This window comes from Pecten maximus, chromosome 16 (assembly GCF_902652985.1).
Source record: "Pecten maximus chromosome 16, xPecMax1.1, whole genome shotgun sequence".
NCBI classification, from domain to species: Eukaryota; Metazoa; Mollusca; class Bivalvia; order Pectinida; family Pectinidae; genus Pecten; species Pecten maximus.
In genome coordinates, this window is record NC_047030.1 from 13202116 (window position 1) to 13218898 (window position 16783).

The 16783-nt window shown below is 37.1% G+C and overlaps 1 protein-coding gene across 1 annotated transcript in view; it reads left to right on the forward strand.

The window, feature by feature from the left end:
- Window positions 1-16783, forward strand: part of LOC117344438 (activated CDC42 kinase 1-like) — a 54559-nt gene that overhangs the window by 22576 nt on the left and 15200 nt on the right. The window contains exons 3-4 of the mRNA XM_033907164.1: window positions 4411-4540; window positions 6356-6556. Of these exons, the coding sequence (XP_033763055.1) occupies window positions 4411-4540; window positions 6356-6556 (331 nt within the window). The remainder of the gene's footprint in view (window positions 1-4410; window positions 4541-6355; window positions 6557-16783) is intronic.

The following is a 16783-nucleotide window of genomic DNA, read 5'->3' on the forward strand; positions in this document are numbered from 1 at the left end:
CAAGTGTGTTACTGCTGTGCCACCTGACCTCCTTTAATACTGGAATCAGTCAATCCATTCATCTGGCCATCCGTCTGTTTGTGTACAGGATTTTGCCAAATCCTCATCTTAGTTCACACAATGACATGTGCACCTTGGTTTCTATAGCCCACCACCATCATGATCAGATGCTGAGCTATTCAAATCACCCTACATCCATGGTCCGTCATGATGATCCATCCGTGGTCCGTCATGATGATCCATCCGTGGTCCGTCATGATGATCCATCCATGGTCCGTCATGATGATCCATCCATGGTCCGTCATGATGATCCATCCATGGTCCGTCATGATGATCCATCCATGGTCCGTCATGATGATCCATCCATGGTCCGTCATGATGATCCATCCATGGTCCGTCATGATGATCCATCCATAAACAGTTCTTGTTGCTGTATCTTGAAAAGTACTGATACGAAATTTGCATATAGCGAAAAAAATTGCATGGTCCCTGTGAGTTTGTTATATCCAGGTTTTACTGTATTTCTCAAGCTTCACTTGTAGGTTTCCCTTGGTCCTTTGTTCTTTTTTTATGTCTTTTTTTGACAATGATGGCCGTTTTAGTTAGGATATTGTAGACCGTCCTGTCAGCTTATACAGGCCTTATCTGAATTTTGTGAAACTAAACTTAATTGGAGTAGGACTGTGAAGCGTAAAACAGTGTACAGTGTATACCGCTGATCACAGATGGTTTCCACTTAAAAGTGCCCGTCATATATATATATTGGGTTCTGAATAAATCTTTACAAACATACAATCTAACCGAATTCCGAGGAATCGAAAAATTCAGATAAACCTGCCAGTTTAACGTCACTCTATTTCTACAAATATTTGTTATTTCCTGTTTTGAAGAGATACGATTTAAAAAAACAACAAACAAAGCTCGAAATAAAATGTGATATGTCAGATTTCAACATTGTACAGAACCAAAAGATCTGCACTAAAATTAGATATATAAACATATCTTGTATTGTTTTAATTTGTTTCTGTGCGTAAAGCCATTAATACTGCATTGTTTGTGATGCTGCGTCAGTTGGATGTACTTAAAGATGCAGAAAGTGAAAATTTAATATTTTTCCTGTCTTGTAGGGTTGCCTTATCAACATTACTCTTTTGATTGATGTGAATTACTACAATTTCTTTATAAAAATGTCCTTTGTGCCTTTCCTGGTGAAAGAGCGGAAGCATATGAACTTTCTGATGTGGGAGTAGATGTTCACATTTCTAACTTCCTTAGAAAGTATTTGAATACAAGATTTATTGCAGATAGTAGTTTGATTTATAGTGAAGGACAAACATAGATATTCAAGATATTTTGATCAAATTTATTTTTCATTCATTACCAAGCTGATTTTAATTAAAAAATGATTAATTAATTGATTTTTTTTCCTCATCCTTAATTACCCCAGATAAAAAAAAAATGACCTTGTTTGATTATGGTACGTAGATACATTGAATATTTCCGACAGAATTTATTATTATTATTATTTCTTTTTTCAAAAAATTGAATCTGAAGAAGATTTGTGAACAGCTGATAGACAGAAATATAAATCTCTATATAACATTTGTAAAGGGAGGGAATATATATGAATCCATGATCAACAAAAATTATCAATTTACATATACCATTTCTTACATATGTACACAAACTGTCACATTTTGGAAGCCTTCAGATGTCCCTGATAGTGACAAAAGCTGTAAACAAAGTCACTGAATTTTACGACGTACACGTTTTTGTAATGCCTCACCCAGTTGATATCGAATGTAAGGAGATTTTCTGAAGGCAGGCCCAAGATTTTGATGATTTAAAATGTAAACAAACTTTGTTTTTTTCTATAAAAAGTTGTTTTTTTGTAACACCACACACCATTATATTTGAATGGCATAAGTGAGCTAGAATTTGTGCGGGTTGGCTGCTGAAATTGATGATTTAAAGTGTAAACAAACTTTTACATTTATGATGTTAAGATTGTGCAGCTGCAATGGAGGGTTGAGGGGGAGCTTAATGGATATGTAACTCATGAATGACTGAAATGTAATCCTCACATGGAACCTTAATCAGTGCTTCACACGCTTACGATTAAAAAACACGGGTCAAAGTTAGCAGGAGGTCCAGACACATTAAGTACCAAGGGCTTCATGCGCAAAACTTGATTCATTCACATTGGATATATTACTTAATAAACACGATCTCTTATAGATAGTTTTAATTCACTTCATAAATAAATTGCATCTTAAATCAGCTGAAAAAATTCACCAAAGTAGACATGAACTCTTAATGGTCTAGTCAAACCTGTCTATTAAAGTTACCTGTATACAGTGAAAACCTGTCTATAAAGGCCACATGTATACAGCAAAAACCTGTATATAAAGGTCACCTGTATACAGCGAAAACCTGTCTACAAAGGCCACCTGTATACAGCAAAAACCTGTATACAAAGGCCACCTGTATACAGCAAAAACCTGTATATAAAGGCCACCTGTATACAGCAAAAACCTGTCTATAAAGGTCACCTGTATACAGCAAAAACCTGTATATAAGGGCCTCCTGTATACAACAAAAACTTGTCTGTAAATGCTACCTGTTTACAGCTAAAACCTGTATATATATATATATAATGCCATCTGTTAACAGAAAAAACCTTTCAATAAAGGTCACCTTTGTACAGCAAAAACCTGTCTATAAAGGTCACCTGTATACAGCTAAAACTGTATATAAAGGTAATAACCTGTATGCAGCTAAAACCTGTCTATAAAGGTCACCTGTATACAGCAAAAACCTGTATATAAAGGCCTCCTGTATACAACAAAAAGCTGTCTGTAAATGCTACCTGTATACAGACAAAACCTGTATATAATGCCATCTGTTAACAGAAAAAAACCTTTAAATAAAGGTCACCTGTATACAGCAAAAACCTGTCTATAAAGGTCACCTGTATACAGCTAAAACCTGTACATAAAGACCACCTGTATACAGCAAAAACCTGTATATAAAGGCCACCTGTATACAACAAAAACTTGTCTGTAAAGGTCACCTGTATACAGCAAAAACCTGTATATAAAGGTTACCTGTATACAGCTAAAACCTGTATATAAAGGTCACCTGTATACAACAAAAACTTGTCTGTAAAGGTCACCTGTATACAGCAAAAACCTGTATATAAAGGTCATCTGTATACAGCTAAAACATGTATATAAAGGCCACATGTATACAACAAAAAGCTGTCTATAAAGGTCATGTGATAAAATGCAAACCTGTCTCTCAAGGCCACCTGTATGCAACACATACCTGTCTACCTGACTATAAAGTCCTCATGTAAAAGGCAAAAGCCTGTCTTTAAAGGCCAACTATAAACAGCAACAAAAACCAATTGATAAGTTTATAATATAACACATGGATTAATTGGCACTCCTTAAATTATTTTCTATAGAAACAATTTATAGAAAGTGCAATATAAGCACAGTCATGATTTAGCACAATGCTTCTGGCGCAAAAATCAGATTATATACTGCTAAAATATGTACATTTGATATCATTACAGTATTTTTGGCATATATATATATATATAAGCAGCTGGATTATGATAAAGTCTTGAGTTATATCCATAATATACCACAATATCCATGTTTGTAATAATTAATTGCTCACTACCGGAGCATGTACAGTACATTGAACCCGCTTAGAATCATTTTAAAAATAAAGACATAACACTGGACAAAAACTAACACAACAGCAGATTTTTAACTGCTTCAGCATTTAATTTATATACTGGTTGTGAAAATGGTAAGATAATAAGAGATTATTAAGAGGGTTTGTTCTAGATTTTACAGAACATGTACATTAATTAATTAAGATGTTTTGTGAGTGCCCTAACTCTGTACACTTTGTGACTGCTGTCGTGAGAATTACAACTTTATAACGTTTATAGTAGTGATGACTTAGTGTAGCCTCACAGACGTGGGTGGACCTGTCTTAGCACTTTGTGGGAGGAGTTTACGATATGTTCAACTCTCATATATCTGAAACTGCGGTGAGATTATTTCACTGTGTTTAGCTGGAGTTTGTAGTACCAGCCGTACAACAATTTGTTTGACTTTCGTATGTAGAGTGTTTCAGTGAATCCTAGGTATGGAGTTTGTAACAAAGTGATCACACTGTATTTGATTGTCGTCAATTAATGAGACTGTGATGAAATAACGGACATAAGTAACTGTCGTGGGCGGAGCTGTCACAGGAAATCATGGGAGGAGTTTGTGTAGAGTTTATTTGACCGTTTATTGTAGTTGGCGACTGTGACAAAGTTATTTGTCAATAACGATCAGAGATAGAAATGAAGTTGTTTGATGGTCGTTGGAACTCTTTACCTTCCAGGTTAACACATTTTGACTATGTCAAAGGAGAAGATCTGGAGAAGATTGGCATGGGGAAGCCTGCCATCCGACGCCTTCTGGACACCGTCAAACGAAAAAGGACCACAAGGAAGTCACGCATTCTGGAAAAGGTAGGTACACCATTCCAATATAATTTCCAAAACAATATGGCAGAATAACAATATTTAAAAGTGCAAACCATAATTAAAATACAGGCTTTTTATCTCTGATCTGAGATGGTGCATTTTTGCCTTATTTTGGTAAGAAAACTGGTAAATTAGGAAGGAATTTTCAGGAGTGAACTGAAAGTTTTGTTTATTTGATTGCCTAGCTAATTTCAATTGGGAATGGGGTCATTATCCCCCCCCCCCCCACCAAAAAATTTTTTTTTTTTTTTTTTAAAAACCTTAAATATTAAAGCCCTGAAATATCCTTAAATACTGCCATATTGTTTTCAAACTGAAAAAAATTATATTACATATCTAACTTACCTGCAGCTAGCATGAATATGTGACATTTGTAGTTCGGGGCCTCATTTATCTTACTCAATTATCAGATGTCTGCATTGTGCAGACAGGTTGATATATTTTGTTGTTGCACTTAAAAATATCACTTAACCACTTGTTATCTAAATTATTTGTCATGTTAACTTGATCCTTTTACTTTAGAAGTCTTCAATCTGATTGGTTACCATTAATGTGACAGCCAATCATATTGACAGGCAATCATATCGAGAGCCAATCATTTTGACAGCCAATCATATTGACAGCCAATCATATTGCAATATTTGGTGTAATTATGTATTCTTGAACAAAATTAAAAAGAAAAATGACATTGACCTACTTTTAAAGTTACAATGGTAAGAAATATGCCAAAGGCTTAAACTAATTTGATCTGAAGAACCATTATGATATGATCAATTAGAGTCAGGATACCGGGGTAATATTATGGAGACCAGCAGTGAAAATCTCCACCTTAGGTAACCAGCTTGATGACCAAGTAGGCCTATATACTATGTCCTCTTCTGTCTGGCTGTTTGTCCTGCATCAACATTTTCATTTAAACAGGCCCAGGGTCATGATATCGGGAGAGTAGAATGCTCAGACGAAGGGCTACCCAGTTTAATTCAAATGAATGACCTTGACCTACTTTCAAAGTCACAGGGTTATATAGGCTAAAATTTTTATACAACTTCTTTTTAATAACCAAGAGGCCCAGGTTCATGATATATTGGCCCAGTAGAATGCTTGGATGAAGGGCTACCTAGTGTTTTGAAATGAACGACCTTGACCTTCTTTCAAGTTCATTGGTGTCAAATATATTGAAATATTTAAATAACTTACTTAATTTGAAACTTATTAAATTTATCCTTGATTTAAGTAACCAAGAGGTCCAGGGTCATGATATTTGTGCTGTAGCAGGCTGGGATGAAGGGCTAGCTACTACTTGTGTTCAAGTGAGCAACCTTGATCTCTTTTCAAGGTCATAAGTGTCAGTTGACAATTAAAATGTGTTAGAATCTTTTAAACAAATTCTTGTCAACCACCAGGAGGTCCAGGGTTAGGATATTGGGCCTGTAGTATGCTAGGGTGAAATGATTAAAGTTTGTTCACACGAATGACTTTGACCTTCTTTTCAAGGTCAGTACAGGGATCATATGTGTTAAAAGATATTTAAACAACTTCTTTTGAATAACCAGGAGGCCAATGATCAAGATTTTGGACCAGTAGCAGGCTGGGATGTTGTTTATTGAATTTTGAGAATTTATGATTTTGTGAAATTTGGTATATTTGTTTTGCAATGCATCAATATTCACTCTACATTATCTCAAAGTGGAGAATTTTAGGGTTGTGTTTGGAAAAAAATACTTAAATATAGTAAATTTCAGAGTTTGCTTAAAGCTTGAGACATATAATTACATGTACTTATCTTAATTTATTGGACAGATTTTGCCGAGTAGCAAAGTTTCGGAGAAGTCCAATGGCAGTAATAGTAAGAAAACATCTGGGTCCCCGGTCAAGTATACTGGTGACCACACCCTTACATGTCTCATCAACGAGAGGTCACTGGAACTGACGGTCAAGCTTGGCAATGGATCATTTGGCGTAGTCAGAAGAGGTTCTTGGGCAACACCATCAGGAAATAAGGTGAGGTTATTTAATTTCTCCTACGTATACCAGATTGATATTGTTTCTGAAATAAGGTGAGGTTATTTAATTTCTCCTACGTATACCAGATTGATATTGTTTCTGAAATAAGGTGAGGTTATTTAATTTCTCCTACGTATACCAGATTGATATTGTTTCTGAAATAAGGTGAGGTTATTTAATTTCTCCTACCAGATTGATATTATTTCTGAAATAAGGTGAGGTTATTTAATTTCTTCTACCAGATTGATATTATTTCTGAAATAAGGTGAGGTTATTTAATTTCTCCTACCAGATTGATATTGTTTCTGAAATAAGGTGAGGTTATTTAATTTCTTCTACCAGATTGATATTATTTCTGAAATAAGGTGAGGTTATTTAATTTCTCCTACCAGATTGATTTTGTTTCTGAATTTCTGTAAACATTCTGACAAACACATTGTCAAATGTTCTCATTAATTAACTAAATTACTGTATATTATCCTCAAATTCCCCTTCGAATTCCCTAGTGTAAATGTTCAGTATTAAAATTTGGGGAGGGCTTATTTGTGAACCAGTTCAACTTATAAAAAATTATGATTCTGCACAAAGTGAAAGGGGCCTTTTTGGTGGCAATGACTTATTTGCAGATAGATATCTGTTTGCGTGTACATTAATGTAATTTATTTAAGGCTACATGATAAATTTTTGTAATGTTCATAATAACAAGTTGTCCATTTCAGAAGAGTTTATTTCTAAGTAAAAAAAAAGTTTTATCTTTATTATGACTGAATAAAGCAGAACGTATAATATGAAAGTTTCTTTTACTTTGAATATTACGAGTGATTTCAGTATTTTGAACATTGGTAAGTTATTATTATCATCATGAGTATTTACCTCTAGTCTGATGAGAGAGATGTCCCAATGTTATACAGGTATCTCTAGTATTGACCTTTGTGGAGGGAGATGTCCCAATGTTATACAGGTATCTAGTATTGACCTCTGTGGAGGGAGATGTCCCAATGTTATACAGGTATCTCTAGTATTGACCTTTGTGGAGGGAGATGTCCCAATGTTATACAGGTATTTCTAGTATTGACCTCTGTGGAGGGAGATGTCCCAATGTTATACAGATATCTCTAGTATTGACATTTTTGGAGGGAGATGTCCCAATGTTATACAGGTATTTCTAGTATTAACCTTTGTGGAGGGAGATGTCCCAATGTTATACTGGTTTCTTAGAATAAGTATTAACCTCTGTGGAGGGAGATGTCCTAATGTTATACAGATATTTCTAGTATTGACCTTTGTGGAGGGTGATGTCCCAATGTTATACAGGTATTTCTAGTATTGACCTTTGTGGAGGGAGATGTCCCAATGTTATACAGGTATTTCTAGTATTGACCTTTGTGGAGGGAGATGTCCCAATGTTATACAGGTATCTCTAGTATTGACCTCTGTGGAGGGAGTTGTCCCAATGTTATACAGGTATTTCTAGTATTGACCTCTGTGGAGGGAGATGTCCTAATGTTATACAGGTATTTCTAGTATTGACCTTTGTGGAGGGAGATGTCCCAATGTTATACAGGTATTTCTAGTATTGACCTTTGTGGAGGGAGATGTCCCAATGTTATACAGGTATTTCTAGTATTGACCTTTGTGGAGGGAGATGTCCCAATGTTATACAGGTATCTTTAGTATTGACCTCTGTGGAGGGAAATGTCCCAATATTATACAGGTATCTAGTATCGACCTTTGTGGAGGGAGGTGTCCCAATGTTATACAGGTATCTAGTATTGACCTCTGTGGAGGGAGGTGTCCCAATGTTATACAGGTATCTAGTATTGTCCTCTGTGGAGGGAGATGTCCCAATGTTATACAGGTATCTCTAGTATTGACCTCTGTGGAAGGAGATGTCCCAATGTTATACAGGTATCTCTAGTATTGACCTCTATGGAGGGAGATGTCCCAATGTTATACAGGTATCTAGTATTGACCTTTGTGGAGGGAGATGTCCCAATGTTATACAGGGTATCTCTAATATTGACCTCTTTTGAGGGAGATGTCCTAATGTTATACTGGTATTTCTAGTATTGACCTCTGTGGAGGGAGATGTCCCAATGTTATACAGGTATCTAGTATTGACCTCTGTGGAGGGAGGTGTCCCAATGTTATACAGGTATCTAGTATTGACCTCTGTGGAGGGAGGTGTCCCAATGTTATACAGGTATCTAGTATTGACCTCTGTGGAGGGAGATGTCCCAATGTTATACAGGTATCTCTAGTATTGACCTCTGTGGAAGGAGATGTCCCAATGTTATACAGGTATCTCTAGTATTGACCTCTATGGAGGGAGATGTCCCAATGTTATACAGGTATCTAGTATTGACCTTTGTGGAGGGAGATGTCCCAATGTTATACAGGGTATCTCTAATATTGACCTCTTTTGAGGGAGATGTCCTAATGTTATACTGGTATTTCTAGTATTGACCTCTGTGGAGGGAGATGTCCCAATGTTATACAGGTATTTCTAGTATTAACCTTTGTGGAGGGAGATGTCCCAATGTTATACAGGTATCTCTAGTATTGACCTCTTTTGAGGGAGATGTCCTAATGTTATACAGGTATCTCTAGTATTGACCTCTTTTGAGGGAGATGTCCTAATGTTATACAGATATCTCTAGTATTAACCTCTGTGGAGGGAGATGTCCTTATGTTATACAGATATCTCTGGTATTAACCTCTGTGGAGGGAGATGTCCTTATGTTATACAGGTATCTCTAGTATTGACCTCTGTGGAGGGAGATGTCCCAATGTTATACAGGTATCTCTGGTATTGACCTGTTTTGAGGGAGATGTCCCAATGTTATACAGGTATCTAGTATTAACCTCTGTGGAGGGAGATGTCCCAATGTTGTACAGGTATCTAGTATTGACCTCTGTGGAGGGAGATGTCCCAATGTTATACAGGTATCTAGTATTGACCTCTGTGGAGGGAGATGTCCCAATGTTATACAGGTATCTCGTATTGACCTCTGTGGAGGGAGATGTCCCAATGTTATACAGGTATCTAGTATTGACCTTTGTGGAGGGAGATATCTCAATGACGATTATATGAAATTCAGCATTGACATTAATTGTAAAATTACAGAGAACAGGTCTCTTTAGTAGCTCAGGATATCAGGAATTTCCCTTTACCCTAGTGGTAGGATCTCCATACGAAGATGAAGAGTATATTTTGTGACTCCTTCGTATTACAGTTTTGCTGCCATTGACCATGTACTCCAAAGTGTAATTAAGCTAAATAAGGAGATTGAGTGGCTTGGTTGTGGTTTTCCTTGGGGCAAAAACTTCAAAGGAGGGAATAGTGTAAAAGTGGAGAGTATAACCGACTAGGTCAGGCTAGCGGAGATTTCCCTTTGGCCTAGTGGTATGATGCCTATTACAGCTAGATTTGATGTCATTGACCACTCCAAGTTAACCTAAGCTATAGGAGATTGAGAGGCTTGCTTGAAGCTTTAGAACCTGGGTTGTGGTTGTCTTTGGGGGCAAAGTCTTTGTGAAGGAGGGAGTAGTGTAAAAGTGGAGAATATCGCATCACTTCTATGATTGACTGGCTTGTGGCAATTTTACCTTTAGCTTAGTAGATGGATGCATTAGTTCAGCTTGGAGATTGATCAGAGGTCGATAGTTCGAGGCTCAGCATTGCCAGGGTATTTTTCATTACTCCATCATATTACATAATCATCCAATGAAAGTGGCAAACATGCAGTCAATTAATCATGCGCTTCATCAAATGTAATATTGAACATTAAAATCCTGTTTTCTGTAGAAAAAAAATCTATAACATTATCATCATCTCTGACATTGGCAAACAGACATTGTTTAGATTTATTTTTATCCTGTTGATTAAACTTGCCCCTATACAAGCAGAGTATATTGATCTCTGAGCCAGATATGCATCAGTATTATGCAAGAGCTGTACTGTCAGAACAGAAAGTATGTCTGACACAAAGCCCCGAGTTATATAACATAGTACAGATCTTTAGATGGAAGGATATGTTTTCTCACATTTTACCGACCTGACCCCTATACCAATAATGGAATTGGCAGATTGATTGAGAAGTCCCTTCCATTCTGCCATACTGGGGATGCAAGGAAAATGTGGTTTCATTTTATTGATTCCCAGCCATGAATGGGTTAATGTTGGCCATTGCAGAAACTGTACCATGCTGCTTCACTCTGAGGGGATGTTTCTGAAATTCACCAGTCAGCCTTCAATTTGGTAGTACGTAGACTGCCCCGGTGAATTGTATATTGCTGAAAAATCCATAGATACATGTGGTCATTGTTTAGAAAGTTAGAGTTACTATCTTTGGTGCCATCATCATATTTTCATTCCTGAAGTGAAAAAAGATGGTCAACATTGTGACTTTTAATGAAAAACATGGTCAACGCATACATGTACAAGTTACAATTGACCAGAACAACTAGTGCCAGTAGGTGAAATATTTTTAGGACATTTTCATTAATAAGTTGCTTCATAATCTGTCAATAATTAATTAATTAATAGTAATAATAATCTATTTCATCTCTGCTTATGACAAATTTATAGACAACAGCTAGTGGTTAATATAACATTGGGGAATTTTGCGCATGCTTTTTCAAAAGTTCAAGATTTCCTTCAAAAAATTATTGTTAACAATAAAATCAATATCATATGTGCGTCTAGTAAATTCAGGATGTGTAATACCGCAAAAACAGGGCAGGGTCATGGTGAAATATCTTGAATATGATGTTTATACATTAACTGATATGTAATGCACAATGCTTCAACTCTATATCAGCAGTCTATACGGGATGTTAACGTTCCAGCCTTATAGCTTGGAGATTTCCTCACTTTCATACACGTTGCACCTGGGCCTGGTAGTTCCTGCAATCTTATCACCACTTCCTGTGCTAATTTGAAGTTCCTTTAAACGCAGGCTGAATATATCTTTCAAATTGGCAGAAAAGTTTTGTATAGTTTTATAATCTGTTAATTTGTGTCCATGCACTGATAAAGGAATAATTGTGACTTTTTCATCAAATTAAAAGGTTTTTGATGTTGCAAATGCTCCAGAGGCTGGTATAATACATATGGTGTTTATGAATGGAATGATTATATGTATATATAGTGTTGAAGATAATTTGTGAGGGTGAGGACACTATGGCCCAACCCAGGAATTAATCTAGAACACCCAAAATTATTTATACAAGAGTAATAAAAAATGAAATTGATTGACAAGGCTGTATGTCAAAAAAGGAAGAAGGGAAATGTGTCAAGTATATAATGTTTACGAGCAAATGATATTAAGAAAATGTATGTTCATGTAGATAAACAAATTTTGTTAAATTTTCAGGAAATTGAAAAGTGTTTGATGTTGAAATACTGTTGATTATGTATCATGTAAAGGAAATGATTTAGTCACTGCTCAGATTGTGTGGGGATTTAAACTAACAGGGAGTCAGTATCAATCTAATTAAGGTCAGAGTGTGTAGGGGTTTATACTAACAGGGAGTCAGTATCAATCTAATTAAGGTCAGAGTGTGTAGGGGTTTATACTAACAGGGAGTCAGTATCAATCTAATTAAGGTCAGAGTGTGTAGAGGTTTATACTAATGGGGAGTCAGTATCAATCTAATTAAGGTCAGAGTGTGTAGGGGTTTATACTGACAGGGAGTCAGTATCAATCTAATTAAGGTCAGAGTGTGTAGGGGTTTATACTAACAGGGAGTCAGTATCAATCTGATTAAGGTCAGAGTGTGTAGAGGTTTATACTAATGGGGAGTCAGTATCAATCTAATTAAGGTCAGAGTGTGTAGGGGTTTATACTGACAGGGAGTCAGTATCAATCTAATTAAGGTTAGAGTGTGTAGGGGGTTTATACTGACAGGGAGTCAGTATCAATCTAATTAAGGTAAGAGTGTGTAGGGGTTTATACTAACGGGGAGTCAGTATCAATCTAATTAAGGTAAGAGTGTGTAGGGGTTTATACTAACAGCTAGAGAGTCAGTATCAATCTAATTAAGGTCAGAGTGTGTAGAGGTTTATACTAACGGGGAGTCAGTATCAATCTAATTAAGGTCAGAGTGTGTAGGGGTTTATACTAACGGGGAGTCAGTATCAATCTCATTAAGGTCAGAGTGTGTAGGGGTTTATACTACCAGGGAGTCAGTATCAATCTAATTAAGGTCAGAGTGTGTAGAGGTTTACACTAACGGGGAGTCAGTATCAATCTAATTAAGGTTAGAGTGTGTAGGGGTTTATACTGACGGGGAGTCAGTATCAATCTAATTAAGGTCAGAGTGTGTAGGGGTTTATACTAACAAGGAGTCAGTATCAATCTAATTAAGGTCAGAGTGTGTAGGGGTTTATACTAACGGGGAGTCAGTATCAATCTAATTAAGGTCAGAGTGTGTAGAGGTTTATACTAACAGGGAGTCAGTATCAATCTAATTAAGGTCAGAGTGTGTAGGGGTTTATACTAACGGGGAGTCAGTATCAATCTCATTAAGGTCAGAGTGTGTAGAGGTTTATACTAACGGGGAGTCAGTATCAGTCTATCAATGTTATAGTAGGAATGAAGCCAAGCTTATTGACAAATAAAGTTGAAAATACAAATAACTTTAAAATTCAATAACATTGCCAACTCAGTTATAAATATCAGTCTACTGGAGATGTCCCAATGTTATACTGGTATCTAGTATTGACCTTTGTGGAGGGTGATGTCCCAATATTATACAGGTATCTAGTATTGACCTCAGTGGAGGGAGATGTCCCAATGTTATACAGGTATCTAGTATTGACCTCTGTGGAGGGAAATGTCCCAATGTTATACAGGTATCTAGTATTGACCTCTGTGGAGGGAAATGTCCCAATGTTATACAGGTATCTAGTATTGACCTCTGTGAAGGGAGATGTCCCAATGTTATACAGGTATCTAGTATTGACCTCTGTGGAGGGAGATGTCCCAATGTTATACAGGTATCTAGTATTGACCTCTGTGGAGGGAGATGTCCCAATGTTATACAGGTATCTAGTATTGACCTCTGTGGAGGGAGATGTCCCAATGTTATACAGGTATCTAGTATTGACTTCTGAGGAGGGAGAGGTATCTCTAGTATTGACCTCTGTGGAGGGAGATGTCCCAATGTTATACAGGTATCTAGTATTGACCTCTGTGGAGGGAGATGTCCCAATGTTATACTGGTATCTCTAGTATTGACCTTTGTGGAGGGTGATGTCCCAATGTTATACAGGTATCTAGTATTGACCTCAGTGGAGGGAGATGTCCCAATGTTATACATGTATCTAGTATTGACCTTTGTGGAGGGAGATGTCCCAATGTTATACTGGTATCTCTAGTATTGACCTTTGTGGAGGGTGATGTCCCAATGTTATACTGGTTTCTAGTATTGACCTCAGTGGAGGGATATGTCCCAATGTTATACTGGTTTCTAGTATTGACCTCTGTGGAGGGAGATGTCCCAATGTTATACAGGTATTTCTAGTATTGACCTCTGTGGAGGGATATGTCCCAATGTTATACATGTATCTAGTATTGACCTTTGTGGAGGGAGATGTCCCAAAGTTATACAGGTATCTCTAGTATTGACCTCTGTGGAGGGAGATGTGCCAATGTTATACAGGTATCTAGTATTGACCTCAGTGGAGGGAGATGTCCCAATGTTATACAGGTATCTTTAGTATTAACCTCTGTGGAGGGAGATGTCCCAATGTTATACAGGTATTTCTAGTATTGACCTCAGTGGAGGGAGATGTCCCAATATTATACAGGTATCTAGTATTGACCTTTGTGGAGGGAGATGTCCCAATGTTATACATGTATCTCTAGTATTGACCTTTGTGGAGGGAGATGTCCCAATGTTATACAGGTATCTAGTATTGACCTCTGAGGAAGGAGATGTCCCAATGTTATACAGGTATCTAGTATTGACCTCTGTGGAGGGAGATGTCCCAATGTTATACAGGTATTTCTAGTATTGACCTCTGTGGAGGGAGATGTCCCAATGTTATACAGGTATCTAGTATTGACCTTTATGTGGGTCATTTAGTTAGTATTTTTCCTGCAATCTTTTATAAATGATTAATTCCTTTGAGGAAATAAATAAATTTCAGTTAGAAGGTACATGTAGGTCGTGGTGTGAGAATACCTTCAGTGCAGCAAACATGATAGGATCTGACATCGGACATCACTCAAATCTACTGATCTGGCACTCTGAAACAGTTGGTGTGTTGATGCATGTGGTATCACTCAAAAGTCTTATTTTCATTTTTTTTAGAGAAGATAAATGCAATGAGAAACTTTGAGGACACACCAAGCATGGCGGGTTTATAGTGTGTCGGGTTTCACTTGAACTGGCCCCATGTAAAATATTGTTGGGATTCATTTGTTGGTAGTGCTTTATTCAACATGTCCTACAAGTTATGTACAGAATTATTACCTTTAGTTTGGAGTGATACATGGAGACAGGGTGGTCTAGTGATAGGATGTGGAATGGTTTCTAGTTCAAGCCCTGACATGGCACTATGTTGTAAAGATCCCCGAACAAGATGTACTTTATTCTGTTGACTATAACTCTGTTGTGTTCCAATCAACTCGGCTGTAAATGATGTCGTGTGTAAGCTGTAAGCTCTGAAATAGCAGCTTCAGTTGTATGGTACCCTGGGAGTTCAGAAAGAGAGATATATATATAGGTTGTGACAATGCAAAAGGCCCAAAAACCATGGATAACAATTTGTAAACCTCTTTTGGAAATGCTGATATAACAGCATAAAAGAATCCTTAAGTTGTTATTGCTATATAGGCCTAAGCCAGATATTGCAAGCATCAAACTATTTCAATTAAGAGGTGTCCATACAGTTTATATGGATGAGTCTAAGTGGGATTTTGAATATAAATTATACATATTTGTGTAAACATAAGATTTATTTTGATAATACACTTCAACTTGGTGTCCGGACCATAACTCCAATACTACTCGACCCAGGCTCTCCATATACTTCACACAAATATACATCTTGATGAGCCGGAGTGTCGCATACCAAAATCATGCCCCTTACCCCCGTATTTGCAGAGTTATTCCCCTTTGATGATTTTACTTGTCCGGACCATAATTCTAGTACTACTCAACCCAGGCTCTCCATACTTGACACAAATATACATATTGATGAGCCGAAGTGTCGCATACCAAAATCATGCCCCTTACCCCCTTATTTGTGGAGTTATTCCCCTTTGATGATTTTACTTCAGGCAAATATGGTGTCCGGACCATATCTCCAGTGCTGCTCGACCCAGGCTCTCCATACTTGACATAAATATACATCTTGATGAGCCGGAGTGTTGCATACCAAAATCATGCCCCTTACCCCCGTATTTGTGGAGTTATTCCCCTTTGATGATTTTACTTGTCCGGACCATAACTCCAATACTACTCAACCCAGGCTCTCCATACTTGACACAAATATACATCTTGATGAGCTGGAGTGTCGAATACCAAAATCATGCCCCTTACCCCCGTAGTTGTGGAGTTATTCCCCTTTGATGATTTTACTTGTCCGGACCATAACTCCAATACTACTCAACCCAGGCTCTCCATACTTGACACAAATATACATCTTGATGAGCCGGAGTGTCGCATTCCAAAATCATGCCCCTTACCCCCTTATTTGTGGAGTTATTCCCCTTTGATGATTTTACTTCGGGCACATATCGTGTTGAGCTCTCCATACTTAACACAAATATACATCTAGATGAGCCGGAGTGTCACATACCAAAATAATGCCCCTTACCCCCTTATTAGTGGAGTTATTGCCCTTTGATGATTTTACTTATCTTGACCATAACTTCAATACTACCCGACCCAGGCTCTGTATATTCTGTATAAAAACATGTGAACTAATTTTTGTTTTGTTGTGTCTAAACCAATTAAATTAAGGTTTCCCATATTTGCAACATATATACATCTCATCATTTAAAGTTGCCCTTTGGTTTCAACTACACACCATTATGTGTATCAATATCTCCTTCCAACGTTCCAACAATGATACTTCATTTTAAAGCATTACAACCTGTGAAACTAGTCAAACTACCCCCTTCCAAGTGTCAAATATTGCGGCGGGCGTATGTTGTGGCCCTCCAACGGGCCCTTGTTAAACCTTAAAATTCCGTGCCTGTAGCTAAA